This window comes from Mustela lutreola, chromosome 1 (assembly GCF_030435805.1).
Source record: "Mustela lutreola isolate mMusLut2 chromosome 1, mMusLut2.pri, whole genome shotgun sequence".
Lineage (NCBI taxonomy): Eukaryota > Metazoa > Chordata > Mammalia > Carnivora > Mustelidae > Mustela > Mustela lutreola.
The window spans coordinates 151,974,003-151,990,344 of record NC_081290.1 but is presented as its reverse complement, the minus strand read 5'-3'; the positions used below and the strand labels follow the sequence as shown (position 1 = coordinate 151,990,344).

At 40.8% G+C, this 16,342-nt stretch overlaps 1 protein-coding gene across 6 annotated transcripts in view; it reads right to left on the bottom strand.

Moving 5' to 3' along the window:
* Positions 1-238: 238 nt before the first annotated feature.
* EXTL3 (exostosin like glycosyltransferase 3) overlaps positions 239-16,342 on the bottom strand; it is a 143,888-nt gene continuing 127,784 nt past the window's right edge. For all 6 annotated transcript variants that reach the window (XM_059176829.1, XM_059176810.1, XM_059176838.1 and 3 more), the window contains 3 exons: positions 13,490-13,634; positions 7,604-7,732; positions 239-3,446 (listed from right to left, as the gene is read on the bottom strand). In XM_059176829.1, coding sequence (XP_059032812.1) covers positions 3,237-3,446; positions 7,604-7,732; positions 13,490-13,634 — 484 coding nt within the window. In that variant the 3' untranslated portion in view covers positions 239-3,236. The remainder of the gene's footprint in view (positions 3,447-7,603; positions 7,733-13,489; positions 13,635-16,342) is intronic.

The window sequence follows — 16,342 nt, the reverse complement described above, 5'->3', positions numbered from 1 at the left end:
CCTGTGCCATCGAACCACGGATCCCAGGACCAAGCCCCGGCAAGGCGGCCCACGTCCACGCATGCTGACAGCATCACACAGGTTCAAGTGCGTGGGCTGCTCCAAGACCAGTCACGCAGCCCACAGGCTTGTGCGGGGAGGGGGCCCAGCTGGTGGCTCCCGGCAATCAGGCAGGCCCCTTCTCTCAAGTCACTCTTCTGGCCCTGTGGAGTAAAAGCATACAGGACCTCCACACTGCTTGTGTTAAAGTCTCCATTTATTTTATTTTTTTACAAAAATCCAACATAAGACTATTGTGCTCATGACTGGAAAAGGGGGACGAGGTGGATGGACATGGCATGGACATCAAAGAGCTTCCCCCTGCAAAATATCATCATTTCAAACCAGGAGCTCCCTGAGCACACACACAGGCAGCGACTGAAGAGACGACCCCCACCTGCCCAGACAGGGCCTCCCCGACAGTGCGCAGGCCTGGGCTTGAGGAGCAGTCCACAACACACGGAAAACCACTGCCAGGGGCACAAAAGCTCAGAGCGGCCTGATGAGCACCTTGGGGAGGCTCTCACATTGGTGAATGCCCCTCAGGGTTAAGAGCAAACTGGCTAGCCGCGGACGAACACATCCTGGGCCCTGACAGCAAAGACCAGGCAAAAAGGTGTGACCTGTGAAGGGTGGGGGAAACCCATGTAAGCTGCAGAGCTGTTTTCCTGTTCTAAATGAGTCCCAGTCACGTGGTTTAGAGGACATCTGTTTCCCCCAATGGGACAGATCAGCATCAAGGGCATTTGAAGCATGGAGCTGGGCCTCCTCCAACCACCCTGCAAAAAGCAGCATCCATTCTCCAGGAGCACCTAACAGAGTAACGTAAAAGGTCTGACTGCCCAGCCTCTTGCTCCTGAGGAGCATCGCTTAGGAACATGGCCGGTGCCCACCAGAGCCTACTGTTTGGAGCCCCTCTGGTTAGTGTCCTGTTAGGTCCAAGTAGTGCTCACCTTGAGGCTCTGACAGCATAAGCCTTCCTGTGGTAGACTTCAATGTCATCCAGAATCTCAGACCACTCGGCTACTCCTGGATCTCCCAACAGCATTTGGGGACCCACCAGCCTGGCTCCACAACAGGGGGTCCTAACAGACTGCTCTTTTCTCACGGGGTCCCACTGAAAGCCAGTTTATGAGTTCCTCACACAAAAATAAACAAGATAAAAATAGCAGCCACGTATATAGCTCAAAACACCACACTCTTTGGCTCCCTGGAGGGAAGAAGGCTATACTAGTTAGGAGTCAGGAAAGCGGAGTTAGAAAGTTAGGGTGCCGGGAGTCTGGACCTCTCTGCTGGGCTGCTGAGAAGCAGGGCTGAATTTCCTGGGTAGCTGCCTCTATAGGAGAGCAACAAGAAGATGCCAGTGGGAATCCCTGGAGGCCACAAGTCCTGGGAGCAGCCCTGGTCTTGCCTGCCAATAAGGAGAGGTCTTTTAATCCAGCTAGCCCTCTACCTGGGTGGGATCTACAGGACAGAATCTTGCTTCAGAATGATACTTGAAGAGACCCAATGAGATAGGTCAGAGAAGAATGTGCCCCCAGGAAAGAGAAGCACAGGGTGTCAAGGTCTGGGGAAGACAGAACTGGCTTAAGGCATGTACATGACCAGGACAAACCTGAGCTTTTGTCCAGCTGTGGGAAACCACCTGTATTCAACTCCACTGCAAGAAAGTGGGGTCCAGGAAAATGGTAGAAGTCATGGGTTAAATCCCTGCCAGATGCCACTAATAGCCTCTTCGGGTCCCCTACTGCCATCACCACCAAAACAAAAAAAAAAGAAAATTAGCTTATTTCCATTTCAGCCAGGGAATAGAAATGTAAACCCAGAGTGGGAAGTGGTAACATGGGTATGAATGCCTATGAAATCTCAGGCTGGACTGGAGCCTAACATAATAAATGATGTCTTCTTCTCGTTCTGGCACATAACAAATCTCAAGGGGTTCTGGAACAACCTGGCATAAGGGATCTAAAAACTACAGGTAACATAGGGTATAGGTCCAGACAAAGGTTGAAGGAAGGTGAATTTCACCAAGGTATTTATCCCAAGGCAGGTGCCTTGCTATAAGACTTCCCGGCCAGCCGGGTGGGGGTCCGCAAAGGATGCTCGCTCATTCTACACCAGAGAGAGCAGGCCAACCTGCAGACCACTTTAGATCACAGCTGGAGGTGTGGCCTGCCAATTCTCTGTTCTCTTAACAAGAGAGAACTTTCAGGAAAGCCTGAAGCCAAAGCACAATGTGCGTTTCAAAAGGAGGGCCGAACAAGAAGAGTCATCTGGGAGCACCATCTTCAGGTCTCACTCCTTCCTCATTCTTCTGTTTCAAATGGGAGATAATGGGAGCTGGGACAGCTCAACCTAGCAATTAATCCTCAAATAGCACTGAACCCAGCACAGGGAAGCCTCGCTGTTCCCAAATGTGCAGGTCCTCCCAACGTACTCAAGCAACAGGAGGACTCAAGCTCCAGATTACCAGTTGGCACAGATGGAGGAAAGAACAAACCAAGAGGGTTTATCTCGTCCAAGAGCCCCCTAGGAAAGCCAAGCCTGGTCCTTTTTTGCTTTTGCACATAGACGCTCTGGGGAATACGGAGATGATCTTTAAGGATAAGCCAGATACCATAAGGTCAGGATCCATCTCCACTAGTCCAGAACATCAGAAAACTTAGTGGGTCCCTCACTTTATGAAACAGGCAGAACTCTCAAACCTCCCCCCCCCCCAAATCTATCTATCTCTCTCTCTCTATATATGTATATGTATGTGAGAGAGTGTGTGTGCATATATACATACATATATATACACACTTATATATAAATAAGCCTCGAATGGCAAATCTCAAACTTTCTCCTTTTAAATAATAATAATAATAGTTGTTACTGAATTTAAAAACCACAAACCAGCTGTCCTGGACTTATGAACTGCGTGAGCAACTCCCCGGAGTCCCCATTGTCCTCAGTGTAAGCTATCAGTCAGTGCCCTGTGTAGGGAACCCCCGAGTCCTCTGACCAGGGTTCCAGGCCCAGTGTGGCCGACTTTAAGAGGAAGAAGGCTACTTCCTTTCCACTCTTCCCGCCTCCTCTCCCAGTAGAGGGTTTGGGTCACCCACCCAGCGGATGTCCCTGGGGTCCTTCAACGTCTAAGAACCGTAGAAGCCATCTCCCCCACTCTGCTCATCCTCTTCCCAGCACTTGCAGTGTCCCTAGATGAACTTGAAGCACTTGGTCTTGTCATGGGGCAGGCGGGTCTTGAAGAGCACAGAGTCCACCCTGAATTGAGTGTAAAGTAGGGGCATATAGCCATACACCTTGACAAAGAAGTTGATACATTTGTGCCGCTCATGGAAGTGAGAATCGTCGTGTGACAGGGCCTGAGGGCATCCTGGGCATCGGAAGGTCCACCGAGAGGTCACCTGGGAATAGGGAAGAAAGAGCACAGTGAGAATCGCAGGGACCAGGACAGACAGAAATCCTGCCACCTAACCAATCCAACAGTTCCATTTTCCCAGGGAAGACACTGACAGCAGGTGGCCATGTTCACCCCTAGAGGGCGTCAGAAGCCAGAGCCTTGGCTCCTTCCTGCCACATACGTAGCTGTATCGCTGGAAAGACTGCTCTTTCCAAATGACCTAAACTGTAGATATCAAAAGCCTTACAAGGTTTAGTATTACTTGTTTCAGTAACTCAACCTCTAGTACTTATCTGGGTCACACGGCAAGACGTAGCTATAAAGGTGTTCATTCCATCAACATTTTTAGTAGCAAAAACTGGAAAAGTACCCATCAAACGGGGACCAATTAGATAATTATTAAATACTACACATTCACTAGAAAAGGTATTTAGGAAAACTCTATCTGAAGACATGGGAAAGTTGTTATATGATAGTAGCAGTAGTTAGGATGATGCTGAGGAAATTTCAAGCAGTTAGAACAGAATAAAGAATAGTATTACAGCTTCACTTCCAGCAATGTGGCAGACCAAGTAACCTAAAACTCCCTTAGCAGAGAATACCTGAAAATGCAGGACGAACTATATAAACAAACTCTTTAGAGACAGTAATGAAAGAAAACCTGTAATCAAAGGAATGGAAATAAAAGGAAAGAAATTAAATCATCAGAGGCCAAAATAATGAAAAAGCCTGAATTCAATGAATTAACCAGAGCTTTGGTTTTAAACAGGCTGGGGAGGCAAGAGCCACAAAACTACTGGAGATTTTTCAGAATACCCGGACCCAATGGAAGGCTGCGTGGGCTGGAGGCAGCTCCAAAGAAAGCTGTCTTCCGAGCCTTCGCTCTAAGTGGAAGAGGAACTATCACCTGTGAGAATGGAAAGCCACACACTGGCCCTTACCCACTTGGGGCTAGGGTTTATGTCACCTGTGTGTTCTGAAAAGCCCCAAGATGCTAATTCAGCTTAAACAAGTCTCAACTAGGTCTTGACCCAGGGTACGCAGAAGAATCAAGTGCAAACCCTCTCGGGTATAAAGTCAGGCCTCCCAGAAATGCCATAAGTGAAATCCTAAAGAATACAATTTCACAATCAAATTCACAAAAAAGGGAAAGAATCACATGAGGGAGAATCTGCAGAAACCAACAAGAATCAGACCCCCAAACATTGCAGTATCCAGGATTCTCAGATGGTGATGAGAAAGGTAAATGTATATGTGCCCTGAAATTCTGAAAGACTACTTAAGGTCTGAGAAAGAAAGCCAGGACTCTCAAAAAAGTCCTAACAGATATGAAAAAGAACCAAAAAGAACAAGAATGAAAAGCATACTGAATTAAATCAGACAATGGATGGGTGTGAAGAGAAAATTAGTGAGGAAAAGTATACTAAAATAACTACCCGGAATAGAAAATATTGACTAAAAGCTTTAAAAAATTGGAAAGAATGATTGAGAGACATAGAGAGGAGATATTGTAGGATTCCATTTCGATAAAGTTCAAAAAGAGGCAAAACCAATCCTACAAGAGAAAAAAAAGCCCTTGACTGGCTGTCATTCTGCCAGCTGAGCTCCCTGGCCTGCAGGGAATTCACTCAGCCTCCATAATAACCAGGCAAACGTAAATGAAAATAGTAGGATACAGTTTATACCCATCAGATAGGCAATAATGGAAGTGTGGCAGTACTGAATGTTAGTAAGGATATGGAGAAACTGCAACTATTATACAATGCTGGTAAGAATATACACTGGAACATCTATTTCCAAGAAAGTTTGGTACTACCAAGGTACACATACCCCATGACCTCACAGGAGAGGAATGGATGGAGGGAGGGTGATATAAGACATCTACTCTATTTGTAATATTTTAATTCTTTTAAACTTTAATTTTTTTTAAGTAGACTCCATGCCCAGCATGGAGCCCAACACAGGGCTTGAACTCATAACCCTGAGATCAAGACCTGAGCTGAGATCAAGAGTTGGATGCTTCAACTGAGCCACCCAGGGGCCCCTACTGAGATTTTTTTTTTTTTTTAAAGTTATATTAAGGAATCCATGGTTTTTGGTTTTTTTTTTTTAAGATTTTATTTATTCATTTGACAGAGAGAGATTACAAGTAGACAGAGAGGCAGGCAGAGAGAGAGAGAGAGAGACAGAGGCAAGCAGGCTCCCTGCTGAGCAGAGAGCCCGATGCGGGACTCGATCCCAGGACGCTGAGATCATGACCTGAGCCGAAGGCAGCGGCTTAACCCACTGAGCCACCCAGGCGCCCCATGAGATTTTGATTTTTAAAAAGTCATCCTAATCTTCAGTTGAACTCTTATTATATTCCCATGAAGATTGAGAAAATTCTCAAAGAATACTCATTTTTCAAGATTTCACTTGGTAAGGAACATGTATACCATGTGCAAATTATTTCTGTCTCATTCTCTACACTGAAGAGACAGTTCTGGCTAATGAAACACTGGCCTAATAATATGGTAGACAAACACGCTTTAATAAGGACAAAAAATTCATCATGTCTGTGAGTGCTTCAGGTGACTAATGCTATTATTAGGCACCTAATCACTCAGATACTTTAAATTTTCATGGATAATGTCTTCTGATCTACTAGCAAAGTATAAATAGAAGCATACATGTTGGATGAAGTTTAGTCCCTGGCCACGTAAGAAAGGATAAAGAAAGAAAAGAACATTGCACCGATCATTAATTTCTTTCTAAGACCCCTATCTCCCTATCTTAAAGTTTATAAAGAAGTGTGCCTTTTCATTTAACATCACACAGAATGAAAACAAATATTTTCATTTAATATTTATTTATTTTAATATCTATCACTGCACCTGAGAAACACACACTTTTATTAAAATAATTATAACAATTATTCCATTTTTTAAAAATTGGAATATTATTTTGCTAATTATTTTTCTTTTATGAGACTTTAGCAGACGGCCCAGGAATAGAAAAAACTATGGGGTAATCAGGAATTAAGTTCTAATGCTGAGCTATACTTGGGAAAAGGTATGATTAGGTATAAATGAATCATAAGGCCCACAACTGTTTTTCTCTCTTTTTATGCTTTTTTTTATGAACCCAATGTCCTCTGTTTACCACTCTACCACCACTAAAGATATCATTAGCATAGGTTGATGATTACTTAATCTATAACTTACCTTCAAAATATAAGAAGAATGAAATACCCATCCAATTATTATTAATGATATACATGGAGGTAAACTTGTTATTTTGTAAAATTAAGTAATATGTCTTTTTAATAATAATAACATTAAGATATGACTCAGCTTATTAATCCTGAGGACATCAGGTATGAATCCATCACATAAATACTGACAGACCATGGTCATAGATACTATTACTTTGAACTGACAGATTCTCAAGTATTAACTGCTGCGAGGTCCTTACCAGGCCTACGCTAATTCCTACCAGAAGAGCTTCCACTTGTCTGCACCTGCAATGATGACACAGAAGATGATGTAACTGGCCCTTCTGTGCACTGAATATGAAATTATTATATTCTGGTCAAATATATTCACTAACTCGAAGACAAAGACAGAACTCAAATTTCTAGAATTCTGAGGGTACTTGTGGTTTTGTTTTTTGAGTAAATTGTCTTTCATAGTATTACTTATATGCCTGGCACTATTTTTAGAGCTTTACATATATTAATGCAGAAACCTTAAATTTCTTGTACCAAGGGTCTATGGAAAACTTAATAATTTTAAAGTCTTGATGGACATAAATAATACTTCAAGATGTAATAACAAAAGTAATGTGATATGAAAATATCTGTGAGTTCTATTGGTGACAATCACAGTTGCTGCAAATACTCTTAGAATGGTCACGTGTTTCCTAACTGATGAAAATATTAAATCCCAGTTACAGATTAATAAAAATTAAAGATGTTACATTTTTCCCATCCAAGTTCTAAACCCTCTGACTTCTGTCCATTTAACCTTAGTAGTTAAGAGTCCCTATATTCACAATTCATTTAACGCAAAGACAATTACAGATGAGGACTCTGAGGTATGGTGAGTCTCATACTGCACTACCACGAAATAAGTGAATTAAGTAAGCATGCACCCCCAGTCCCTTAAGTACTGGGACCCTCACCTTGATGGGAGGTTTCCGAGTGATGTGGGAGACAAGGAAGTTCATGGCAATGTCCTCACAGTTGATGTATTCATCCACCATATCTCGGATGGCCTGGGGCATCACGTAAGAATACAGGTAGGCATAATACTGTCAGGGGTAGAAAAAGAATCACATAATCTGTTAGAGTCCACAGTTCTCTGGCTCTCAGCCAAAATATACATGGATCCAGGGGCTGTTAGGAAGTGTAGGGTGGGGAGAAGGTCGAGTGTGATGATCAGCCATGGAATCACCACTCCCTTTAGGGAGTTGGAGCCAAGGATGCTAAACATCCCACAAGGCAGATACTCTGTAATAAAGAATTATCCCATCCAAACTGCCATTATCACCCCCCTTTTGAGGTCCTTGGTTCCTCAGTGACTTTATAAGAATATGAAGATTCATCAAAGTAGGTCAGACGGTGGTTTAGATGAACAGCACCCTATGTGTGACAATGGCAATAAGGGATAAGTGAGGGGAAAACCCGACAATAGAGCCATAAGACATCCAATCCCTCAGTTCCTCCACTTAAGGATTCTAGAATCAATCACTTCTGAATGCTTGCCCCTGGCTACTCCCTACTCCAAGCTACAAACATCTCTTGCCTGGATTATTCATGCAGTCTCCTAAACAGTTTCCCTGCTCCCATATTTTCTTTCCTCCAATCCATTCTATGCACACCAGAGTGATCATGTTCAAATACAAGTTCAACTGAACATGTCACTCCAAACCCCTCAATAGCTTTTTATCTCGCTCAGAGTAAAGGCCTATGTTCTTAAAATGTCCTAAAGGCCCACAAAATGGTGTACTAAAGCTGGCTCACACCTGCTAATGAATGTCGATTGCAAAATTTTCAGGAATTTTGTGAGGCCATTTAGAATTTTGTGAGATTATTATGAAAAATAGCCATTATTAAAAAATATAATTACATAAAATTAAATAAGCTATATTAAAAACCAATAAAAACCTAAAGCACATCACTTCTTAATTAATTAGCTTCATTTCACTATTGTTTATTACATTTTACTATTGTCTTATTTATGTCTATCATATCTATATGGTGAAAATATTATAGAACTGCCCATCCCTTCCCATCTCCAAATTCAGTGACTCATGTGCATAACTTCAAATGAGCCATGCTAAAAATATTTATACCACAGAAATGGACAAATGCCATAAACACGGCACATATTAACTGATATGTTGCAATGTTGTTGCTGCTGAATAGGTGAGGTGCCCAATAAAACTGTTTTATATGTTAGAATTAAAACTGATTTAAATAGTTAGAATCTATGTAATGTAATAATGATCATAAAATTTTTGTATTACCCACTGGTTTGCTGGTTATTTTGTGGCAAAGTACTTAAAAGGTGGTGAACTTAAAAGGTGAATTACAGGGACGCCTAGGTGGCTCAGTGGGTTAAAGCCTCTGCCTTCAGCTCAGGTCATGATCCCATGGTCCTGGGATCGAGTCCCACATCGGGCTCTCTGCTCAGCGGGGATCCTGCTTCCCTCCGCTCTCTCTCTCTGCCTGCCTCTCTGCCTACTTGTGAGATCTGTCAAATAAATAAATAAGGTGAATTACACGCATTTCTTTTATAAAAAGACAAGATGAGGGGCGCCTGGGTGGCTCAGTGGGTTAAGCCGCTGCCTTCAGCTCAGGTCATGATCTCAGAGTCCTGAGATCGAGTCCCGCATCAGGCTCTCTGCTCAGCAGGGAGCCTGCTTCCCTCTCTCTCTCTCTGGCTGCCTCTCCATCTACTTGTGACTTCTCTCTGTCAAATAAATAAATTAAATCTTAAAAAAAAAAAAAAAAGACAAGATGATTGAAATTTGTTGACACTTTAAATGGCCAGTGGCTGTCATGAGTATGCTAATGAGACTATATTTACTGAACACAATCTATATCCTCAACAAGAACTGCCTTTAGAAAAATGGAGAAAGCACTATGAAAACAAATGTTTAGAAGTATTTCCACCATTATGTGACTGTGACTGATGCCATAAATCAATACTTTGATATCTGTATATTTTAAAATATATAAAAACTTTGTAACCTATTTAAAAATATTTCCTTTTTAACTTTTATTTTTATTGATTTTTTTGAAGATTTTCTTTATTTATGACAGAGAGAGATAGCAAGAAAGGGAACAAAAGCACACAGGAGCTGGAGAGGGAGAAGCGGGCTCCCTGTTCAGCAGGAAGACTGACATGGGGCTTGATCCCAGGATGGTGGGATCATGACCCGAGCCAAAGGCAGACACTTAACAACTGAGCCACCCAGGCACCCCTGTTTAAAAATACTTTAAATAAAGTTTCAATGGCTTTAGAACCTACTGTAAGAAAAAAGTAACACTTTCTCATTAGTTTGCTTAAAAAAAAAAAATCAAATGACATTACAGAAGATGAAAATTCTAGTTCAATTTGAACACAATTTAGTGGATGAGTATCATGACTTAATAAGCACAACAATATGATATTTCTTACAGGGACAGTAACTAAAACCAAGTATCAAAAACATGTTTAATTTAGAAATAGAGCTCTGATTTGCCATAACACAGTGTCAAATCAAGACTTAAAAAAATAATACACTGAATCTAATATAACACTGTATGTTAACTAACTGGAATTAAAACAAAGAGTTAAGGGGCACCTCAGTGGCACAGCTGGTTAAGCATCCGACTCTTGGTTTTGGCTCAGGTCATGACTTCAGAGTTGAAAGATTGAGCCCCATGTCAGGATCCATGCTGGGTGACAGCCTGCTGGGATTCTCTCTCTCCCTCCCTCACCCTCTGTTCCTCCCCGCTGCACACACACACACTCTCTCTAATAAATAAGTAAATCTTTAAAAAAAAAAAAACTTAAATGAAGCACATTCAATCATATTGCTCTCACTAAAATTTAAGAATTCACTGAAATTATTTTGAAACTTTATTTCATTTTATCTCAACATTATAAAAATTTCTGTAAGTACAGTAGTATATATATAAATTTAATTTATAAATAAATATACACATCTGTGTGGTACAGGTTTAAAATTTTTTATTGATAGGTATTTATAATTTAAAAACTTCATCTTTCAGAATGAGGGATGACCAACTTCAGTTTTCAAGGACAAACAAGTAAGGTAAATAAATGACTTTTATTTTTTAAAGATCTTATTCATTTATTTGAGAGCGAGCGAGCGTAAACAGTGGGGGAGAAGTAGAGGGGATGGGAAAAGGAAAGGGGAGAATCCCAAGCGGACTCCCTGCCAAGCGCAGAGCTCGCAACAGGGCTCAACCCCATGACCCTGAACCAAGACCAAGAGTCAAATGCTCAACCAACTAAGCCACCCAGGTGCCCCAGTAAGTGACATTTTAAAGAAACTGATGAAAGAAAAACAAAGAATCATGGGGCAAATAAACACATACATGTCCATCTACAGAGAACAGTAGCTATGTAGCTCCAGCCAATTGGTGCCTGACAAGAACAATGCCCAATGTGACCTCATCTTCATGGTTACTGAGGTCTAGATCTTTCTGTAAAATTCTCTGGTACTGAAAAAGCCTGATGGCGTATGGGATAGCACTGGAGGACTAAAAAAACATTTCTGTAAACCACAGGCTTGAGGGCTACTACTTTATAACCCTTGCTCTAGATTTCAAATAGAAAATAAAAACTATAAGGTATATTAAGTAAATGATTTATTACTTGAAAGTAAAGGGATCTTGCTCTAACTTTTAAAGAGCAGTCAGAATTTGAGAAGAAGCCGACTTCTCAGAAGACAAGTAAATTCTCAAGGTATGAATAGACAATGCTGAAATTAGTGACTCTTTCCCAGATGACCAATGTGAAAATAAAGGACTCCTAGTTAGGTATGGTTTCTCAGTCAGAAACTTCCTAATCCTAATCCTACTGGCATCCCCCATCCCAACCAAAACTCAACTGTGTTTGGAAAATAAGCACAACGGTAAGGTTCAAGAATGGGAAAAGCATACCAGCTTCACACATTAAGTTGTAAAAAAGAAAAGAAAAAAAAAGCTAACAATGTAATGATTCTTAGGCTGGTTCAAAATGTCCCTAGCAAGATGACTTTCAAGATTCTGTTTGAGGTGGGTCACAAGATCCCACCATCTGAAATATGAAATATATGAGGGATAAAGCCTGGGGAGTATTGGGATATCAGTTTAAAGTACCAGAGGGACATACAGGGGGGTGGTGCCCTGAAAACAATTAGGTATATGAGTACAGGCTTCAGGGAACAGCCAAGGTTGGAATACAGACACAGAAAATTACCAGCCTGCCAGTATTCAGCCCCAAGATCTTGAGATATGAGAGAATGTCTAGGGAAGACCAAAGTAAGAAGACCACTAGATAGAGAAGCTAGAAGACTAAGATACTTCAACATTTATGGGGAAAACATCATGGCAGATGGGTCTTCCATGAGGGCAATGAAGTTGCCCAGAATGAGAGAGGGCATTGCAGGGGAGGTCAAGAGAATGGGCCATGTGCCACATTTTCAATGACCAGGAAGAAATGGCTAGGAGGTGCTAGATGGCAGCAACAAAACAGAGGCTGTGAGCCTCAAATGAAATTTTATATGATAGCTGAGAATCATCTGGAAGTGTCATCAATAAGCAATAATGGTTCTTTATATCTTCCCTGCTCCAAAGTACATATCTGGTGAAATGAGTACACTCAATCACTGTCCCTGGAAGAAATACAGGAACAAGGTAAAGGGGAAGTGCTGTCCTCAGAGAAAAGTCAGGTTTTAATCAGGTCAAGAGATAGAGGAGACATCCTGTGAAGTGGGGTGTGCAGGCAGCTTGACCTCAGAAGAGGGATTCTTCAGAGCCCAGAAGTAGTACTTGGGAGAGAAGGTATAGAGCAACACTATCTAAGATATGTGAGTCACATCTGTCACTTCTCTAGTAGCCACATTTTAAAAAAAGATTTTCATAATTCATTTGTGAGACAGACACAGAGAACACAAGCAAGGGAGAGGGACAAGCAGATCTCCCACAGAGCACAGAGCCTGACACAGGGCTTGATCCCAGGACCCTGAGATCATGACCTGAGCCAAAATTAGACACTTAACTGACTGAGCCACCCAGGTATCCCTACAGGCCACATTCTTAAAAAGAGAAACAATAAAATTAATTAGAATACATTTTATTTAACCCAGTGTAACCAAAATAATTGCATTTTAAAATATAAAAATCTGGTGTACACTTTACACTTACAGCTCATCTCAATACCGGCCAGCTGGATTTCAAGTGCTCAATAGCTATGTGTGGCCAGTGGCAACTTTATAGGACAGAAAAGGTACAGATGAAAGATAAGTCAGAAGCAAAAAGAAGTTAGCAATAGCAATACAAGAGAGAAGTAATGACTAGAGGGGTTTGCATTTTAGATATTCAATAAAAATTGGGATGTGTGCCATGGTGAAAGCTCTAAGGAATAAACAAAACTTGTATAACCATAACAGAGGCTCATGGTGAAGCCTGAGATAGCAGTGGGTTAACCCGAGTGAGAAGAGAACCAGCCTTCTGCTGGGCAGGCCATGTCTGGGATGGCAATGGCAAAACAACAGTATTTTAGCTCAAAGCTCTCAATTTTACAGAAGGAGAGCCTATGCCCAGAAAGAACAAACTAATTTTCCTAATAGCCTACATACAATTGTGCAGGGAGCCTTCTCACTCTGACTTTATTCCAGAGTTGTTCTAAGCATCTTGAACAGTCTTTAAAAGCAGAAATAACTTAAATCTAGCATGCAAGGGACATATAAGAAACATTAGAAGGCCTAACTTTAGGGCAGCATTTCACTACCACACAAAGGCTCAACTCTTAACCAACCTCACACCAATCTTACCAAGCTTTTTCTTACCTTGTGAAAGAAGGCAGCACCTGTCAGCACCATGGACAGCTCACAGGAGTAGTTGGAGTTATAGAGCCAGGACTGATGAGGAATGTCCCATGCATGGTAACGGCCAGGGAAACCCACAATGCGATCCCGTGCTTCTCTCCATACCCTCAGAAAACACAAGTATATGCACACACCTGAGTACAAAGCTCTAAGATTATCAGAAACATTTAAAATTATTGCTCTATCTTGCAAAAAAAAAAAAAAAAAAACTCTGGTCCTTGGGCTATTCTTTTTTCCTCTTAAAAATTTTTAAGCAGGCGCACCTGGGTGGCTCATTGGGTTAAAGCCTCTGCCTTCGGCTCAGGTCATGATCCCAAGGTCCTGGGATCAAGCCCCACATCAGGCTCTCTGCTCAGCGGGGCGCCTGCTTCCCCCCTCTCTCTGCCTGCCTCTCTGCCTACCTGTGATCTCTGTCAAATAAATAAATAAAATCTTTAAAAATTTTGTTTGAAACAAAATTAATCACAGGCTAAACAGGATAAGAACAAGCAAACAGTGCTACATGTAGCTTCTTTAATAAGCACCCACTTATTGCTCTTCTAACTTCTGCAGCCAGGACTTTCTCTACCCTTTACAGAAAGAACAAGCTGGAATAACATGTGAAGGAGGTAACTGAAGTTCAGAAGTCTCCAAAATGGGGTATGTACATCATCAAAAGAAGTGATCTACAGGACCATACAATTGAAAGACTCATAAATGCAAGAAATAATAAGCTGACTGGTGCTTGGGTGACTCAGTCAGTTAAGCATCTGCCTTTGGCTCAGGTCATGATCTCAGGGTCCTGGGTTCAAGCTCCACCCATTTTGGGATCCCTGCTCAAAGGCAAGACCGTTTGTCCCTCTCCTTCTGCCCCTCCTCCAGCTCATGAATGCATGCACTCTGTCTCAAATAAATAAATAAAATATTTAAAAAATAATAAACTGAAAATTCAGTATATTTCCAGGATAAACTTTTATATCATCCCTAAATTTATTGAAAAGGTAGAACAAATAAAACCAGTTCCCCAATTTCACAGGCTAAAAATCAGAAAGCTGAAAGCATTTATGCACTACAAAACCCTACAGCCCTGTAGAAGGGCTTCAGGAGTCCTATAAACAATGAACCACTACATCCCCACTCCACCTCACTCCCAAACAAAATATAAACTGCTTGAGAAACTCTCTCATCACGTACATGGAACTTCAATTCCTAAAAAACAAAGAGTTTATTCCCAAAGAGTTCCCCTCCTATTAGGTTTGAAAGCAATTAATCTAGTAGGATAGATGAGAAACCACAACTTCTATCACAATTTAACAGTCTTCTAGATGGGCCTTCTGCCATGTCCTACCCAAGTCCTACCTCAGTCCTAATTTATTTCCTAAGAACAACTCCAAATTACTAACCTTTAGTACCTTTTTAGTACCTTTTAGTACCTTTTTAAAACTATATTTGAATGTAAAAACTGCCAATAAATACCACTGAGATATCCAAATGTTATCATCAATATTCCTAAAAATACTGATGTCTTCAAATGCCTATTGTTCTTAATAGTACTACCAGGCTAGCAGAATAGGAAACTGAATATTTCAATCATCTGATTTGGTTGATTTAAATAAATATAATGTAATGTATTCATTTAAATAAATATAATGTAATAAATTCTTAATAAGGCAAAATCTATTAGCTACACACATGATATCAAAAGATATCAGCTAATTTGTTAAGGGCGGTTAACCATGATACAGTCAACTGGGTGTTAATTATTTATTAAGTAATAAGGGGGAAAACCAATATGGAAGGAATTGTAGAAGATAAACACAAGGAACAGCTTAATTAAATTTCTGGGACAACACATCAGTAGTTTTAGATAGTATGGTCTCAGTGGACATTTGAAAGTTAGGCATTTTAAAAGATTGACAGGGACATCTGAGTGGCTCAGATGGTTAAGCATCTGACTCTTGATTTTGGCTCAGGCCATCATCTCACCAGGGTTGTGAGATCTAAATGAATCCATCTCCACACTCAGCGGGAGTTTGTCTTTCTTCCTCTCCCTCTGCTCCTCCCCCACTCGTATGCCTGGGCTCCAAAGTAAATAAATCTTTTAAAAAATATATATTTATCAAATATAAACAATGCTACCAATTTACATAAAAATGTTGCACATAATCAGTTCCTTAACATTATACTCAAACTTCCACTGCACTAAATATTTTTAACGTATGTGCTAAATTATAGATCAGGCTTTGGTATACTTTACCTTTAATGAATTGTTCTTTAAATGTGTTAATGTTCTAGTTACCAAGACACTATATACTTTTGTTAAAGATTTATTTATTCACTTTAGAGAGACAGTGCAGGGAGAGGCAGAGGGACAGGGAGAGAGAAACTCCAGCAGACTCCTGGCTCACAACTAACCTATGGCTCAATCCCAGGACCCTGAGATCATGACCGGAGGGGAAATCAAGAGTCCAGCGCTCAACCAATTGCACCACCCAGGGCCCCCCGCAACATATAACATGAAAAAAGTTTCAAAGGTAATTTATAGCTCAAACTTCAAAATAAAAAATTCGCTAGATAAATGAAAACTCAAAAAACTAAGGAAAATTTTAGAAATAATGAAATCAAGACAGAATTCCACTGAAGAATTTGAATCATGAGTAATATTTTTCTATTTACATTTCAAACTTAAATACTATCATGTTGGAAATAAGTGCATCAATTCAACCTTTTTGTGGTATGAAGTTTGACACATAATTTACCACACATCATCCCCAAATTAGTACAGCCAGTTCAATAAAAACAAAAAACTGTTAACAGTTAAAACACTACATATTT